Source organism: Geotrypetes seraphini, chromosome 10 (assembly GCF_902459505.1).
Source record: "Geotrypetes seraphini chromosome 10, aGeoSer1.1, whole genome shotgun sequence".
Classification (NCBI taxonomy): domain Eukaryota; kingdom Metazoa; phylum Chordata; class Amphibia; order Gymnophiona; family Dermophiidae; genus Geotrypetes; species Geotrypetes seraphini.
This window is the reverse complement of record NC_047093.1, coordinates 27,152,106-27,170,589: the sequence shown is the minus strand read 5'-3', so window position 1 is coordinate 27,170,589 and position 18,484 is coordinate 27,152,106. Positions and strand designations below refer to the sequence as shown.

Here is an 18,484-nt window from a genome sequence, read left to right as displayed (position 1 = left end):
ATATGTAGGGTTAAAGGATATTTCATAAATTATTATATATTACATAAAATAGGTAAAAATATACCTTTAAGCTGCCTTTTTTGTTTAATAATATTACTTAACTTTTTTATATATGTATATATCTTTTACATACACCCAATTACTAAACCCTCAAGCAATAAACTAGAAGGATGGTATATCAGTGCATAGGACCTCACGTAACATATAAACTGTTATCTACATCTTATCGTAATTTTTCGTTGTTATTTATTCCAAACAGGTCCTGTCGGACATTACCTACCAAAATGTACATCTTATACTCTTGCTCAGAAAATTGTATTTCTATACTCTTGCTTTCTTAAAGTCTCTGCTCTCTGTATTTCATCTGATTATCTGCATATTGTATTTCGCTGAATGTCCATCTATCTTGATTGTAAACCGCCTAGAAGTCGCAAGATTATGGCGGTATAGAAGAATAAAGTTATTATTATTATTATTATAACACACATAATCCCAAGTCCACATTCTTTTATTCACTATTTGCAGCAGAAACCTATATTATTTTCATGCCACTGGATTATAAAGATTGGGGGGGGAGGGAGGGCAGTGCTATTAAGGATGCTTAAAACCAGGAAGTGTTCCTGTTCGTTTTGACCAGGGAGGCCTTGCTTTTAAAAAGAGTAGAAAGCAAAGACGGAGTCTTTTCCTACCACGCACTGCGCCAGAGCAGCACTCAGCTGGGTCACATCCTTCACGCTGGCAATCTTAAGAGACGCAAGTGCCGTAGTGACGTTACTGCGGATAGACATACGGTCCTCCAGGTCCTTCCAGCTGTCATTTCTGCTACCACCTGAATCCTGGGACAAGATCAAAGCACAGAGTGACTCTCATGTTCTCTTCTCAAAATGAAGGAAGACAAGTGATCTGAGTTTTCACCTTATTGAGGGCGCTGATGAGAGCCACAGAGTATGGGATCACCTCCAGGGGGTTTCCCTGCTGGACCAAGCCCCATAGCTCAGACTGGCTTTTGTTCTTCAGCCAGCTGGTTACACTCTGGAACTCTGGGGGCAATTCTGGCATGTGAATGGTCAGGATCCTGCAAGAGGGAGAGCCAATGAATGGAGAGTGAAGTCTACACTTGAACGTAAAACGAAAGCCCAGCGCTGGAGGAAAAAGAATAATATTGAGGTCTGCGAGAGACAGAAATGCAAAGGTGCGAGAGAGGGTGCTGAAAAGTTCTCAGCCCCACCATGTACAGAACGGCATGGATATGGTTCAATCAATCATCTGAAACAATGTCAAAACATAGAACTATAATACAACTTCTTCTTGGTTGGGCTGAGAACTTTTCAGCACCCTCTTGTAGCAACATTCCAGAGCTGAGATTGTGATATCATAATGCTTCTAATAAACATACTCTGTCAAATTAATGCATATCCCAAACTTTATCCTGTTATCTTATTTCATTAAGTGCCAATTTGCAGGAACGAAATTCCTGCAAATTGGCACTTAATGAAATAAGATAACACTCTTTTCAGCTACAGTGGCAAACTAATGCTCAGAATTTAGGAAGTTGGTAGGTTGGGCTGAGAACTTTCAGCACCCCTTCGTATGTAATAAAAGTGAGCCAAGTATAGGACAATCAAGCCATTGTGACATCACTGATGAGGTTGGCTCTTAGACATTGGTGGAATGAGGCATTATGATGTCACAATCTCAGCTCTGGAATGTTGCTACAAGAGGGTGCTGAAAAGTTCTCAGCCCAACCAAGACGAAAATGACGTGGTTTCAGCTACAGTGGCAAAATAAAGCTCAGAATTTAGGAAGTTGGTTGGTTGAGCTGAGAACATTTCAGTACCCCCTCGTAGACCACAGGATAAAGTTTGGGATATGCATGCATTAATTTGAAATGTCGTTCCCTATGCCACTAAATATAATTTTCTAACAGAAATGACAGAAAAAAACAAAACAGAAAATTTGATGGGGGGTGGGGGGTTTCCAAAAAAAGTAACTTTTCACAGAGTGCACACATTTTGCAAAAGAGTGCACACTGTTCGCAAAGAGTGCAAAATATTTACAGAGTACACAATATTCACAAAGAATGCGCAATATTCACATAGAGTGCACACTTTTGGAAAGAGTGCATAATATTTATGTTTATTAGAAGCTTCTATACCACCATTGACTGGGTGAATCAGTCCAGAGCGGTTTACATGAGCTTCTGCAAAGGTGCTGCAATACAGTTAAGAGTGTTTCTGTGATGGTTTTTTCAAAACTGCACTCCCTTTTGGTTTTGGCGTGGTGCATTTACATCTCTTACATTTAGTCTTTTTGACTGTGTATACCGGATTTACATACTATCTTATGCATTTGCATTGTTACATTATTGTATATCTTAAATAATTCTAGCGAATAACGAATGCTGTTCAAGATTACCATTAACCATTTTAACTTAATATACATAGTAACATAGTAGATGACGGCAGATAAAGACCTGAATGGTCCATCCAGTCTGCCCAACCTGATTCAATTTAAATTTTTTTTTTTTCTTCTTAGCTATTTCTGGGCGAGAATCCAAAGCTTTACCCGGTACTGTGCTTGGGTTCCAACTGCCGAAATCTCTGTTAAGACTTACTCCAGCCCATCTACACCCTCCCAGCCATTGAAGCCCTCCCCTGCCCATCCTCCTCCAAACGGCCATGCACAGACACAGACCGTACAAGTCTGCCCAGTAACTGGCCTTAGTTCAATATTTAATATTATTTTCTGATTCTAAATCTTCTGTGTTCATCCCACAATTCTTTGAACTCAGTCACAGTTTTACTCTCCACCACCTCTCTCGGGAGCACATTCCAGGCATCCACCACCCTCTCCGTAAAGTAGAATTTCCTAACATTGCCCCTGAATCTACCACCCCTCAACCTCAAATTATGTCCTCTGGTTTTACCATTTTCCTTTCTCTGGAAAAGATTTTGTTCTACGTTAATACCCTTTAAGTATTTGAACGTCTGAATCATATCTCCCCTGTCTCTCCTTTCCTCTAGGGTATACATATTCAGGGCTTCCAGTCTCTCCTCATACTATATTTACACCGTCCTAAATAGGTATTTACACACATCCTAATTGGCTCTAACAACGGTATTATATTCACCCATTTACTCATATTCTAGTTATACTCATCCTAATTTATTATAGTTCTGTATACTATCTTCATCATATATTAAACATTTCTGTAAAAATCTACTGTATGCGTACATGTCATGTCTCTTTATCGTGTTGCCAGCATGGGGTGTTTTGGTTTTTTTTTTTTACCAAGTGTGCACATTTATAAGTGATGCATGAACAGCCAAATGTAAAAAGTGCATACATGCATGCTCTACTGGGAAAAAGTGCTCACTCTTTACAAATTCTCTTTGCAAATACCCCTGGATCCTATATATGGCGCTTTGAGTCGCATGCACAAATTTGGGCATGCTCCTAATATGTGCACACAACTTAATTAAATAGTGAGCCATTTAGCATTGATAACTGACATCCTAAAAAGCAATTACTACACTAATTTGATGTAATTAAAAGTTGCATATGTGTATTTAGGTGTGGGATCTGTGCCTAAATGTTTTGCATGAGTCCAAAATTGGAGCATGGAATTGCAAAAAATCATGAAGGGATTGGGGTGTGCCTAGAATTTATGCATGTAATAAGAGAATCCGTACCTAATTTAGGCTTGAGGATTTATACCACATTTCAGTGCAATTCCCGGATGTAAGTGCTATTCTATAAACCACAACTAATCTAAGCACTCTAGTGTTTTTTTTTCAGTACCGATTTTTTTAGGCACCATATATAGAATGCAGTCTATAGTGTGTATCCAACTGTAAACATCAATTTGTAGGGTTGTCAGATTTTCTAATCAGAAAATCTGGACCCCCTAGACCCTCCCCCCCAGGCTCGCCCAGTTCTGCCCATCCCCACCCTGTAATGCCCTAACCCCGCCCCCAGTCTCACCCTAGCCCCGCCCCCACTGCCTGCTCTTCTCGGGCAGAGAGGAAGTCCGCGCATGCGCGGATGCCACGCTATGATGTAACGCATGGCATTTGCGCATGCGTGGATTTCGTCACTGCCTGACACGATTTGAGGAGGCTTTTCAAAACCCGGACAAAGTGCCGGGGTTTGAAAAGCCGTTCGGAAATCTGAAGATCTGGTAACCCTAAATTTGAAACCCGTTGGGGCAGACAGGATATAAAACCAAATAAATAAATTTGAACATTTTTGAGTTGCACACATCTAAATGAAGCCCAAACAGAAACAAAACGGGAAGAGGTACTTGACATTAGTGATGATGTGGTGTAGGGAAGCATAATTATATCAAGAAGCATCGATGCATGAAAACTGTAGCCCCATAGGGGAAAATACATGAAGCCCAAAATCTATCCAAATGATTCAGACTACAACCTGTGGAGTGACGATGTTCCTAAATGGACTTTATTTGAAAGTATCAAAGTTCCAAAGGTACACTAAAATCATCCACATAAAATAATTCCATCCACATAAAAGTAAATCATCCATATAAGAGCCTTAAAGGACCTAGTCCGCTAGGGATAAAGGACCCAACACGGTCCGCGTTTCGACAAAAAGTCTTCTTCAGGGGTCCCTGGGGGTCCTATAAAGGTGAGTACATGGGAAACAATTGTGTGGTGAGCCAGAAGCGAGACACCCAACACGGTCCGTGTTTCGACAAAAAGTCTTCACGTACTCACCTTTATAGGATCCCCAGGGACCCCTGAAGAAGACTTTTTGTCGAAACGCGGACCGTGTTGGGTCCTGTATCCCTAGCGGACTAGGGCCTTTAAGGCTCTTATGTGGATGATTTACTTTTATGTGGATGGAATTATTTTATGTGGATGATTTTAGTGTACCTTTGGAACTTTGATACTTTCAAATAAAGTCCATTTAGGAACATCGTCACTCCACAGAGTTTTTTTGGTTTTCTCTGGTTTTTCTTCTTTGTGGATATTTTGGGGTCAATTCCTTTTGTTTTTTTCAGACTGCAACCTGGCATGTTCTGTTCATCTGTCTGGATTTACCTTTTACTTTCCAAGTCCAAACACAACACAATGTACTCACCGTTTCAGGGCCAGTGTTTTGGCTCCTTGTAAGTCTTCCAGCTCAACAGAGATAGCCACCGTAGACTGATTTCCACCGGAGCCTATGGGTAATAAAGTGCTGAAAGAGGGCTTGGTCCCACGGTAGAGGCAGAATTGCTGGCAGGACTGGCCACTGAGAGAGCAGATCTGGACTTGTAAAGTATAAATGAGTTGCCCTAAATTTCTGTCTTCATCAACCCATCCTGAGAAGAAAGCAAGAAAGGGAGGATCCAATGCCCTGATCCAAAATCCATTAAATAATCTTTTGCTAATGAAAAAGACAAAGATCTTATCTAATATTGTGCAAAAAAATCACAGCAAAAAAGAGTCCAGCATCATTCGCTAGCCTTTTCCAGCATGTCTTAATCCTCATTTTTACTCTCAGTGAAATCAAAACACTCCAATAAGTCAGGCTAGAAGACATTTCTCAAATTAACAATGTCAAACTAATGTTTTTGCTAGAAACGCCAGGAGTTAGGATGTGCATTTGACTTTTGATACAGAGAAATGTACTGTAGTTCCAGGACTGGCTCGGCTTGCCTTCCCCTCCCGTTCTCGGCACAGAGATGCAGCAGCGTAGCAAGGGAGGGTGGCACCTGGTATCATCACACTGTGTACCCCCACACACATTGTTTATCCCCACTACGAGCGCCCCCCCCCCCCCCACACACACACACACCTCTTCACAATCTTTGCCAGCAGTGAGAAGCATCTCCAAGCTGCTTCTCACGCCAGCTTCAACTCACTCTCTGACATCATTTCCTGGTCCCAGTCAGAGACAGAGGTGTAGTGAGGGAATGAAACAAGACAGGAGAAATGAGAAAAGCCAAATGGATAGCAGACACTGGAAAGAGAATTAAGAGAAGACATAGAAAGGCAACTGGGACCAGCATGAAGGGAAAAAAAATGTCCAGACAACAAAGGTAGAAAAAAGGTATTTTATTTTGGAATTTATTAACTGGACTATGTTAGCTTTATATTGCTCTGTGGCATAGCCAGACAGGGATTGGAACGGGATGGGGCAGGGCTATGGGCAGAGACATGGGCAGGTAGGGCCAGGAGGCCCAATGTACTTGTGTACCTAGGGACCATCAAAGGATTAATCCTGCCCTGGTCATACTGGGTCAGATCCATGGTCCACCTAGCCCAGTTTCTTATTTCCAACAGTGGCCAATCCAGGTCAAAAGTACCTGACAGAAACCCAAATAGTAGCAACACTCCTTGATACCAATCCAGGCCAAGTTGTGGCTTTCCCAATGTCTGGGATCCGCTGGGCACTTCCTAGCGACCCAGATGGCTTTTGTCAGAGACAGGATGCTGGGATCAATGGACCCAAGGTCTGACCTGAGTTGGCATGTCTTAGCTCATCATGCCTCATTATGAAACGCTTTTGTTACTGCATAACCCTAGAGATTCTCACCTGTGCATCGATATGATACAAAAGTCTCCAACAGGTAGATATTGTCTTCTGGCTGAAGGGTGCAGACCCCGCCATTAGGGGGTTTGTTTGGGGTCAGTGTGATACTAGATGCGCCCCACAGTTCTCTGCTGGGCTGGAACGCAGTCACGGTAAACGTATAGTTTACACCATCTCTCAGGATTCCTTGGCGGATCACCAGATCACGGTTCAAAGCTCCCGTTGATGTGGTTGTGTTGTCCAAGGGTAGGAGCTGTCCATCTGAACTCAGAACTGTCCACTTGTACTGAAAGGACCAATGATAAAATAAGAAATTCATTATGAAAGTGTGGCAGTCATTTCACCATGGTGTCTGCAATTGTAACCTTATTTAATTAATTTATTTTTAAAAAACATCTAGCCTGCTTACGGTAAATCCTAAGTGGGTTACAAAATCACATACACAAAATACAGATAACATATAAAATACATCACAAATACCATAAAACAATAAAACAGTAATGTGGTTTTCTGTCTTGCTAAACTTTGCTTCTTCTCTTTCCAGGAAGTTTCAAAGTTTATTTAAAATCTGATAAATCGCCAATACGTGGTTTCAAGGCGGTTTACAGTTAAAATTAGCGTGTTGCTTTACAGTAACCAAAACAGTTAATAACAATGGACGGGACATATTGACTCGCTTGAGCAATAGGGTAATCGGGGAGAACTTCAATTTTGGATAGAAAAGATAGATTTAGGGCAAAACCAAAAGGTGAGATGAAAATAAAAAATAAAAAACAGATCTCAATAGGTAAAAAGAAAAAAATAATTTTAATAATGATAATGTCATCCTAGTGATAATGTCGTCCTGATAAGGACGTTTAAATATTGTAAACACAAAGGGATGGAAGGAAGGGATCTTAACTAAGGCTTATTTTTGGGATAGGGCTTATATTAGGACCCACCCCAAAAATCATGCTAGGGCTTATTTTTGGGGTAAGTCTTATTTTCGTGGAGATACAGTACATGAGGCGATAATGGGACAGTTAATAAGTTTTGATTATTTGAACGTAATGATTTCCAAACATATTCTGGCTTAGGGGTGACATTCATTCCCTGGTACCCCAGAAACTGGAAATTTGATGTCCCCAAGCTCTCTCCCAGTATTAACTAAAGCTGACCTGAGTTGAGTTGTCACAGGTCTCACACTGCCCAGACAGCGTGACATGGATACTTCGGCTCACTTGGTAACTAGATAGCGCACAGCAGGAGCGACACTCCAGCGTCACTGGTAGGACGTGGCCAGACCTAATTGAAACCTAGAGATCAACACAGACATCAGGGTCCTGTTAGGAACTGAGCGAAAGATCTCGTCCACGTTTGCTTAATCTTATCATCGAGAGGTGCCAAGTTACCCAGTGCCAGGCTGGAAATGTTCTGGCCAGTCCTGGGATTGGTAGTGCCTGATGCTGCCCATTGAAATCAGCAGAATAGGGTTGTTAGAAATCCAGGACTATTCTAGAGCTCCAGCCTGGAATTGGGTAGCTTGGCATTTCTATATCTTTTAAGTTATTTATTTCTTGTGATATCCAGTCAATCTAGATAGGGTACAAGTAAAGCGTACACAATTTTTTAAAAAACAAATACAGTGGTGCCATGGTTTGCGAGCATAATTCGTTCCAGAATTCAAAGCGCTCGTATATCAAAGCAAATTTCCCCACAGGAAATAATGAAAACTCAGATGATTCATTCCATATCCCAAAAACTTTAATACAAAATACAATACTGTACGTACTTGTATTGCAAGATCTCACTCATTTTGAACAGTCATAAGAACATAAGAATAGCCTTACTGGGTCAGACCAATGGTCCATCAAGCCCGGTAGCCCGTTCTCCCGGTGGCCAATCCAGGTCCCTAGTACCTCTCCAAAACCCAAGGAGTAGCAACATTCCATACAGAATCTCAAAGAACAGCAAGATTCCGGAATCCCAGAAAGTAACAAGGTTCTAGAATCCCAAAGAGTAGTACCATTTCATACAGAATCTCAAAGAATAGCAAGATTCCGGAATCCCAGAAAGTAACAAGGTTCTAAAATCCCAAAGAGTAGCAACATTCCATACAGAATTTCAAAGAATAGCAAGATTCCGGAATCCCAGAGAGTAAGAAGATTCTAGAATCCCAAACAGTAGCAATATTCCATGCTACCGATCCAAGACAAGTAGAGGCTTCCCCCACGTATTAATAACAGACTATCGCAATACTCAAGCATTATAATATTATTGGTCTTATTTAACATCTTTTTCTTAATAATTCCTAGCATCCTGTTTGCTTTTTTTGCCGCACATTGGACAGAATGGCACCCAGATCTTTTGCTTTCATACAATTTTTATTAGAAAATCAGGAAGGATGGCAGCAACAATGCACACGATCCATAATAAATGGATATAATGCTAGCCAAAGAACAGGTCAAAAACAGCCAATGAGTACCCAAGAATCCCCCCCATCCAGTGGTGTAGCAAGGGTGAGAGGCACCCAGTGAAAGCCATGGGTACATGTGCAGAATAAACGCAAAAACTTGCCCAAAACAACAACAACAAATCGAGCTGCTGAAGTCAAGCAACCCTCCACCCGACACTACATTGCAGGTGAATTGGGCGTGATGCTTTTATTACATTCAGCCACGCTCAGCGTAAGATGTGCACATGTTGTGCACGCTTGGACTGCGGGTGCATGTATTACGTTCAGATGTGATCAGTGATGCGACGCGCATAGATTATGCGTATTTGACATGACGCACATATATGTGCTCGTACTGCAAGACAATGCTCGTTTATCGAGTTAAAATTTAAGAAAATAATTTGCTCATCTTGCAAAACACTCGTAAACTATGTTATTCGCTATCCAAGCTTTGACTGTCTAAATAAATGTTTAAAGATGTAACAATTATTGTCCTCTACAACCTGAGCATTGTGAAATACAAAAATATTCCAGTCTGTGCAAATAAATGGGTCAAACTGAGTGCCACAGCACAGTGGTGTGCCCCAAAGAAATTCCAGAATTTTACTTTATTTTTTTTAAATCCCCTTCATGGAATAGATGACATGTACGTCATGTACGCAAGAGTCTGTCAATGGTATGAGCGACTGTGTGCGTAAGAATATAACCGCCTAGGCAAGCATCATTCTTTGATGTGATTGGTCCTTGAAAACTAACGGCAAATAATGTTAGTTTTAAATTTTTATGCAGTAGTTATCCTACCTTGTGCAACAGAGCAATCAAGGCTTTTGTTACCGTTTGGATCTTCGGATCCTTGTGAACTTGGATTTTCAGCTCTGACAGAAATTAAGGAGTCCTTTTACTAAGATCCGCAAACTGATTTAAGGCGCGCTAAATCGGTTTGCGTGCCTTAGTAAAAGGACTCCTAAATTGAAAAAAGAGAACAACTGCAGATGGTGGATGATGAAGCGTGTGTTTGTCTGTCAACTATTGAGTTAATTTGCACCCAAAAACAAGCACATCCATCGTGTTGATTAGCATTTCTATTCTAGCTACTGTACCCCCTTCTTTACAAAGATGCACTAATATTTTTAGCACCGGCCACTGCGGCAGACGCTAAAAACGCTAGTGCGGCTTTGTAAAGGAGGGGGTTAGTTTCTCCGTTGTTACATATCAAGCAGCATTATTACATTTACATTTGTGATTTCTATTCCGCCTGTGCCTTGCGGTGCTAAGCGGATTACAGTTAAAAGAGATCAGGACATTACCGAGAGAATTACATTACAACGATTTAAGTAAATTACATGTTGTGGTATAGAAATACAAGTATAAGATATCTGGATTTATCGATAGAATAACTTGACAGGGTTCAAGTAGTTACAAGGTTCAGTGGGGAAAACAATATAGGCAACTGAAGAAAGATACCTAACTTTGAAGGAATCAGTTAAGTGGATACCTAAGGGAGATGCTTATTTAGGAGAAGGTTAAATGGATACCTAAGGAAGATGCTTATTTAGGAGTTTGGATATTTTTCGTAAATGAGGTTCAAGGGGATGACTAGTGTGTTATTTGCTGGGGAGAGTGCATGTGCGATTGGGGAGGGGAATATTAAGTAAGGACGTGTTTTTTGAAAAGAAATGTTTTGATTTCTTTCCGAAACACTTTGATGTCTGTTGTTTTGATCATCAGTTTGGTGATGGTGGGGTCAATTTTCGCTGCCTGAGTTGCTAGAAGGCTGTCGTAAAGTTTCTTACGTCGGGTACCATTATGAGGGGGGAAGGTGAAAAGATTCTGAGTTCTTCTTGATCTGGGTAATCGGTAGCAGCAAAGACGGTTGTTCAGGTAATTGGGGGCCATACCAAGGGTTACTTTGAAAAGTAAGCAGTAGAGTTTGAATTGAGTTCTTGCTTTTATCGGAAGCCAGTGAGAGTCTACATAGGCGGGGGTGACGTGGTCGAATTTGCTGAGCGAGTAGATGAGTCTGATAGCTGTGTTCTGAACGGTCTGTAGTTGTTTTATCAAGTATTTGGGCAAGGTAGGTAGAGGCTGTTGCAGTAATCTAAGGAGCTGAGTATGAGGGATTGTACAATGATCTTGAAGTGTTCTATGAAAAAGAATTTTCTTATTTTTCTTAGGTTTCGCATGGGGAAGAATGCTTTTTTTATGGTTTTGTGTATTTGTGTTTGCATTGTGCAGCCTCTGTCTAGGTGTGTTCCCAGAATTTTGAGAGTATTCTGTATTGGATATTTGATTATGGGGTAAGCACCTGGAATATCTGATTATGCTCTCTGATTCCTATGTGGAATTTAGGAGATATTTAAAGACATATTTTTCCTGAAACATTTAGGCAACTAATTGTTATGGATATTGTAATGAACTACCTAGATCATTATAGTATTATTTCTAATTATTTAGTTATCTAATTTCATCTAATTGTAATCTTTTTAATTTTTTGTAAACCACATAGAACTTTACAGTCCTGCAGTATATAAATTGATTATTATTATTATTACATAGCTTAAAGAACTTTAAATAAATAAATACCGCGCGTTAAACCGCCTGCCGCGCTAGTACCTAACGCCTCCATTGACGAGGCGTTAGGACTTTAGGCTGCCGCGGGGGTTAGCGCGTGATGAAATGTCCTATGCGCTAACCCCCGTAGCGCGCCTTGATAAAAGAGCCCTTAGGCATTGGTGGAATGAAGCATTATGACATCACAATCTTAGCTCTGGAATGTTGCTACTATTTGGGTTTCTGCCAGGTACTTGGAACCTGAATTGGCCACTGCTGATTTCCTGTTTTTGTTCCTCTGTATTATGTTACCATTTACTGTTAATCAAGTTGAGCTCCATGTGGTTGATGACCCGGTCTATAAAACTAAGTTTTAGTTTAGATGGACCATTGGTCTGCCCTAGTTTGGCTATTCTTAAGTTCCAACTGTATAGACTTAGGAAGTTGGTGTGGTTCCATTTGTTCCATTCCACTGCTCTGGCCTGCAAAATACTTCTCCTATCCTTAAATTGGGCTTTGAGGGATGTCTCTCTACTGTTTCACAGCATAACTTTTGAAGCAATTGCTTTTTCTCCTTGGTAGAACCATCACACAATGATAGGCCTTAAGTTATGTGGAAAGTAAAGCTTGAACTTACCGTCTGTGACACAGAGACAGGATCTTTCCCAGCAGTTCTGACGGTGAGGGTGAATTCGTAGGTAGCTCCACCACACAGCATGGCACGTGGAATAGTTATGTTTGCAATTCTCTTCAGAGGAGGAAGAGAAGAAGAACAGGAGGGAGAGAGAGTTTTCTTCAAGAAAGAGAAAAACAGCTCAGATTAACTTCTCTATCAGGATCTTACCCATAAATATCATGAATGGTTGAAAGTCATCATAGCTAAAGTATATTAAGCAGGGGTAATTCTGTAAAGATTTCCTAAAAATTAGACACTACAATGCTGGACACTAAGCATGAAGTCTATATCAGCAATTACATTGCGTATTTGCCATTATAGAATACTAGTATTGACTAACTACATTATCGGTTTATATATATGATGTTATTTAGCATTTTATACATCTTATATTTATGTATAGAAACATAGAAACATGGTGGCAGATAAAGGCCAAATGGCCCATCTAGTCTGCCCACTAGTTATCATTCATTATGTATATTTGTGTAGTTATTTCACTGGAACTGTCTTTAGATCACTTTTGGACTCCAAGATGGGGACTGAATAGGAAGACTGCTCGGAGCGTTCTGTCCTGACCACCGAAGTCTAAGTCTGCCGGTTTGTCTCTTACCTGGATCATGAGTAAGAGGAAGGCTAAAGTTCGAATCCCGGCAGCTAGCCAAGTACCGCCGACTAGACAGATGACCCTGGATGATTTTCGGACGCCGGTCAAACCCATGCCTTCTGCCTCTTCCGCTTTGACGCAGCAGGCCTCAGCAAGCAGCGGCCATGGAAACGGGATCTTGCTAAGTCCCGAGAGTCACACGGTGCCTCCACAGCCTGGAAGCACCCCACTGGAGAGTGAGGAGCAACAAAAAAGTGCGGGAGAAGCCTCATCCTCTCCCTTGCTTTCATGGGAACTTAACTCCATTGGATTTTTTTCCCCCCTTTAGAAGGATTACAACAAAGATTTAGGGAGAGTGTGGCACAGGGGTTAAAGCTACAGCCTCAGCACCCTGGGGTTGTGGGTTCAAACCCACGGTGCTCCTTGTGACCCTGGGCAAGTCACTTAATCCCCCCCCCCATTGCCCCAGGTCTATTAGATAGATTCTGAGCCCACCGGGACAGACAGGGAAAAATGCTTGAGTACCTGAATGAATTAATGTAAACCGTTCGAGCTCCCCTGGGAGAACGGTATAGAAAATTGAATAAATAAATAAATAAATTTCTAATCTACAAGGTACTGTGGATTACCTTGAGTTCAGAAAATCAATAAAAACCTATTTGTTTGGTAAATTTATGCAATTATATTACATTATATTACATTGTACTGCATCATAATGTATTTCACTGTATTGTATTCCACTGAATTCTATTGTATTTTGTGTCTTCGCTGATATGTCTCAGTTCTCGTGCTGTGAACCGCCCGGAACTTCCAGTTGGGTAGTATATAAGAAAATAAATTATTATTAATAGGGGAAAAAGTCCTTCCTGTTAGCTGTGGAGTGGTGAGAACGGAGAAGCCAGCCGTGGTAACCTTTGATGTTCTCTGGGACACAGGCAGCTAAAATAGACTCTGACATCTCAAAATTACTGACCAAAACAACAGACATAAAAGAGTTCCGCAAAGAAATAAAAACATTACTGTTCAAAAAATATCTCCCATCACTCTAACCACCACCCAATGAGCTCCCAATCAACGACTTCGGAAATACCCACCTATATTATCTCTTTATCTGTGATCTAGAATGTACTGTAATTCTTCTACACTACACCCGATTTAACCGATCGAGTTGACATGTATTACCTCTGTAAAATGCATTATCTTCTGTTATATGTATTATCTTCTGTAATAAGTATTATCTTCTGTGAAATTGTAGTATCATAACTCATTACTGTTCCTGTAACTTACTCTTATCCTGAAATGTAACTCTACTGGAATATCCCAGATATTTTCTATATTGTAATCCGCCTAGAACCGCAAGGCACAGGCGGAATAGAAATCCCTAATGTAATGTAATGTAATGTAATATAGAACTTGAATTCTTCTTTTTTTACGAAATGTGGACAAAATGGAAGGTGAATTTAAAATATTTTTCAGAAAGAGACTGCATCTCAGTCTCAGGAGATGAATTCAACAGTTGGAGAAAGCAACTTCCCTTGAACAGAAATGTGAAGAGTTTAGGGGGTGGCTTTAGTAAAAGATAAGAAGTTGGTTCATAGGAAGCTGGAGTAGTTGGAAAACCAGTTAAGGAGAAATAATCTACGTTTTTTTGAATTTCAGTAGTAGTTTTAACTGGTTGCCTTGAATCTTCTTTGGAGATAATAATAACTCAAAGATTAACTCTAATTGTTACATTTGCTCTTGAACTGGATCGCATTAATATTTTACACTTACACTTTCACTCTATAAATCAAAGCACCAGACATTCTTGGCTTTTAGGCCAAGAGTGGTTAATCTGGGTTCCAATTTTGTCTTGAAATGTCCTTGTTTATGTGTGATTCTTTTAGAGGGGGGTTCTTATAACTGTTTCAGCTTCTGTATCTATACCAAAATAGTCACAGAGTCCTCTGCAATGAGTTCAAAATGAGGTCCGAGAAGGGTATCAGACAGCTCCACAAACCAATATAGTTTGAGGAAAATAGACTCTTCATTTACCCACGGTACCTCCTCCTCCGTGTATATTCGTTTTCTATTTTACTTCTTTTTGTCTATTATTTGATTCTAAATTGTTAGTCATTTCCAATATTAGAGCATGCTATTATAAATCATTGCTCATACGTGTCAATTCTGAGTACTTAGCTTTCAGCTGTAAACTCGCTCCCCTGAACGCCAACGCGTTTCGATTTCTTTATCAAGGCGACATGGGGAAAGCTGAAATCCAAGACAAATAAAAATTAGCATTCTCCAATTTAAATGGAACTAAAAACCTAATTTTATTACTCTATCTATTCTATAGAGGGAATGACCCACCCTCTCCAAAACCGTAATTGCTTACCTACTAAAGTGTACATGCACTGCATACCGCCCCAAAGCTTTATCAAAAGACAAGAGCGGCCTCAACACTCTGGACTTAAAAACCCCCGCCTAAATGACGACATTTCCAGGGGGCAGGCTCATCAATTCTAACTACAGAAAATTTTTAAAGAGACCGATGGAGCAAAAGGTTATACAAAAGGAGACCGGCCAGATTTAAAGGTCCGCTTGCGCTAACCAGTCAGAGGATTCATTAAGCCCCTTAGGTGACATGGTGTCTAAAATAAACATCCACCGGAGTTCACATCGATTAAGTCTCCAGGCAGTATTCCCACCCTCCCACCCTACTATAATGCGGTCTAAAACTCGCCACTGTAAATCTTTCAATGTGTGACTACAACTTATCCAATGGCGGACAAGCGGGGAAGATTCATTGCGGGTATGAACTCTAGATTTATGTTCAGTGAGACGCACCCGTATCGGGCGAGTAGTCCTGCCTACATATAACTTGGGGCAGGGACACTGAATTACATAAATAACATTATCAGAGTTACAAGTGGTGTTATATTTACTCTTGAATATTTCCCCCGTACCGGGATGGGTCCAAATCTCCCCAGATATGGTATAACTACACCATTGGCATTGACCACACGGAAGGTGACTCCCTCCTTGGAACAAAGCCCTCTCCTGAATTTTGTTATGATTTAAATATTCACCCAAATTTCTTCTTCTCCTATATGAGCAAATAGGGTAATCATCCAAGGTAGGAGTTGCCAACTTAGGGATATGCCAGTGTTTTTTCACTATCTTCGAGATCTGATGGGCAAGGGTGGATGCCGTGTGGTCAATGCCAAGGGTGGAGCCCTTGCCCATCAGATCTCGAAGATAGTGAAAAAACACTGGCATATCCCTAAGTTGGCAACTCCTACCTTGGATGATTACCCTATTTGCTCATATAGGAGAAGAAGAAATTTGGGTGAATATTTAAATCATAACAAAATTCAGGAGAGGGCTTTGTTCCAAGGAGGGAGTCACCTTCCGTGTGGTCAATGCCAATGGTGTAGTTATACCATATCTGGGGAGATTTGGACCCATCCCGGTACGGGGGAAATATTCAAGAGTAAATATAACACCACTTGTAACTCTGATAATGTTATTTATGTAATTCAGTGTCCCTGCCCCAAGTTATATGTAGGCAGGACTACTCGCCCGATACGGGTGCGTCTCACTGAACATAAATCTAGAGTTCATACCCGCAATGAATCTTCCCCGCTTGTCCGCCATTGGATAAGTTGTGGTCACACATTGAAAGATTTACAGTGGCAAGTTTTAGACCGCATTATAGTAGGGTGGGAGGGTGGGAATACTGCCCGGAGACTTAATCGATGTGAACTCCTGTGGATGTTTATTTTAGACACCATGTCACCTAAGGGGCTTAATGAATCCTCTGATTGGTTAGCGCAAGCGGACCTTTAAATCTGGCCGGTCTCCTTTTGTATAACCTTTTGCTCCATCGGTCTCTTTAAAAATTTTCTGTAGTTAGAATTGATGAGCCTGCCCCCCGGAAATGTCGTCATTTAGGCGGGGGTTTTTAAGTCCAGAGTGTTGAGGCCGCTCTTGTCTTTTGATAAAGCTTTGGGGCGGTATGCAGTGCATGTACACTTTAGTAGGTAAGCAATTACGGTTTTGGAGAGGGTGGGTCATTCCCTCTATAGAATAGATAGAGTAATAAAATTAGGTTTTTAGTTCCATTTAAATTGGAGAATGCTAATTTTTATTTGTCTTGGATTTCAGCTTTCCCCATGTCGCCTTGATAAAGAAATCGAAACGCGTTGGCATTCAGGGGAGCGAGTTTACAGCTGAAAGCTAAGTACTCAGAATTGACACGTAGGAGCAATGATTTATAATAGCATGCTCTAATATTGGAAATGACTAACAATTTAGAATCAAATAATAGACAAAAAGAAGTAAAATAGAAAACGAATATACACGGAGGAGGAGGTACCGTGGGTAAATGAAGAGTCTATTTTCCTCAAACTATATTGGTTTGTGGAGCTGTCTGATACCCTTCTCGGACCTCATTTTGAACTCATTGCAGAGGACTCTGTGACTATTTTGGTATAGATATCTTTTGCCATTATTAAGAAAAACTGATAGTGAGTCAGCTTCTGTATAGCACCCTCTCCTTCTAGGCCCCTCCCCTTGCTTCTCCGAACCTCCCATCCCTCCTCCTTTTCCCTCTTCCTCTTTGATCTGTCACCTTAAGCTTGTTTAGGTTTGTGCGACTCACAAATGGAAGATTACATTAGATTATAATGTCTTTGACCCAAAACAGCTATTGGATTTAATCGTGGCTAGAGAGGAATTAAAACTTACTGTATAATCATTTTGAATTAGACAATCACTGTTAGTAAGTGGACTGAAGTAGGGATATAGGAGGAAAGTCTTTCTGAGAATTATTATTTTTCTTTTTCCTTGATTCTTATATTTTTATTTTGAATTTCACAGATCCATATTTACTAAAAATTATGGACCTGATTGTCTAGATATTTTTCCTTTGAATAATTTACTTTTATAATTGTTTTCTGATATTTCTGTAGCATGTATCTTTTGAAGTGATTGTAAAATTTATATCAATAAAAAGATAGTGGGGGGAAAAAAAAAGAATTCAACGAGCATTGGAGCATTTAGTGATCCAGCCTACGGTAGAAACTTCTACCCTGGCTTAGTTAAAGGGATGGGGGCGGGGGTAAGTTTCATTACATAAAGTGGAATCTGTGCTAAAATAGTTATGCACTAACTATTCTAACTCATGCACTAACTATTTTGGCACTAACTATTCTAACTCATGCACTAACTCATGCACTGAGTTAGAATAGTTAGTGCCAGAATAGTTAGTGCATGAGTTAGTGCATGAGTTAGAATAGTTAGTGCTAAAATAGTTAGTGCATGAGTTAGTGCCAGTGGCGTACCAAGGGGGAGCGGGGGAGCGGTCCGCCTCGGGTGCAGCCTTAGGAGGGGTGCACAGCCGGCCACGTCCCTTTACCTTCATGACGCTTCCCCCCGCCCACCCGCCCGACCGACTGACCGACAACAGGCCCGGTCCGACAAACCTCCCTGCCCTGTGGCCGCAAGTCTAAATTACTTTCTTACAGCAGCTGGAGTATTGAAGCTGCTTGTGGCTACCGTAAAGGTCATCTCTGACGCAACCAGAAATTGGTTGAGTGGGTGGGGGGGAGAAAGGGAGGAAAGGTGGAGTGGAGAGGAAAAGACGCTTAAGGGAAATGGGTAAAACAGAGGAGGGAGAAGGACGCCGAAAGCACATGGG

General features: G+C 40.9%; 1 protein-coding gene across 3 annotated transcripts in view; it reads right to left on the bottom strand.

Moving 5' to 3' along the window:
• The window catches only part of LOC117368163 (polycystin-1-like), a 134,035-nt gene that overhangs the window by 63,215 nt on the left and 52,336 nt on the right, over positions 1–18,484 (bottom strand). For 2 of the 3 annotated variants that reach the window (XM_033961537.1, XM_033961538.1), the window contains exons 17-22: positions 12,162–12,317; positions 7,698–7,835; positions 6,544–6,826; positions 5,104–5,326; positions 916–1,075; positions 690–836 (exon numbers count right to left, since the gene is read on the bottom strand). In XM_033961537.1, the coding sequence (XP_033817428.1) occupies positions 690–836; positions 916–1,075; positions 5,104–5,326; positions 6,544–6,826; positions 7,698–7,835; positions 12,162–12,317 (1,107 nt within the window). The remainder of the gene's footprint in view (positions 1–689; positions 837–915; positions 1,076–5,103; positions 5,327–6,543; positions 6,827–7,697; positions 7,836–12,161; positions 12,318–18,484) is intronic. The other variant, XM_033961539.1, reaches the window with a different exon arrangement.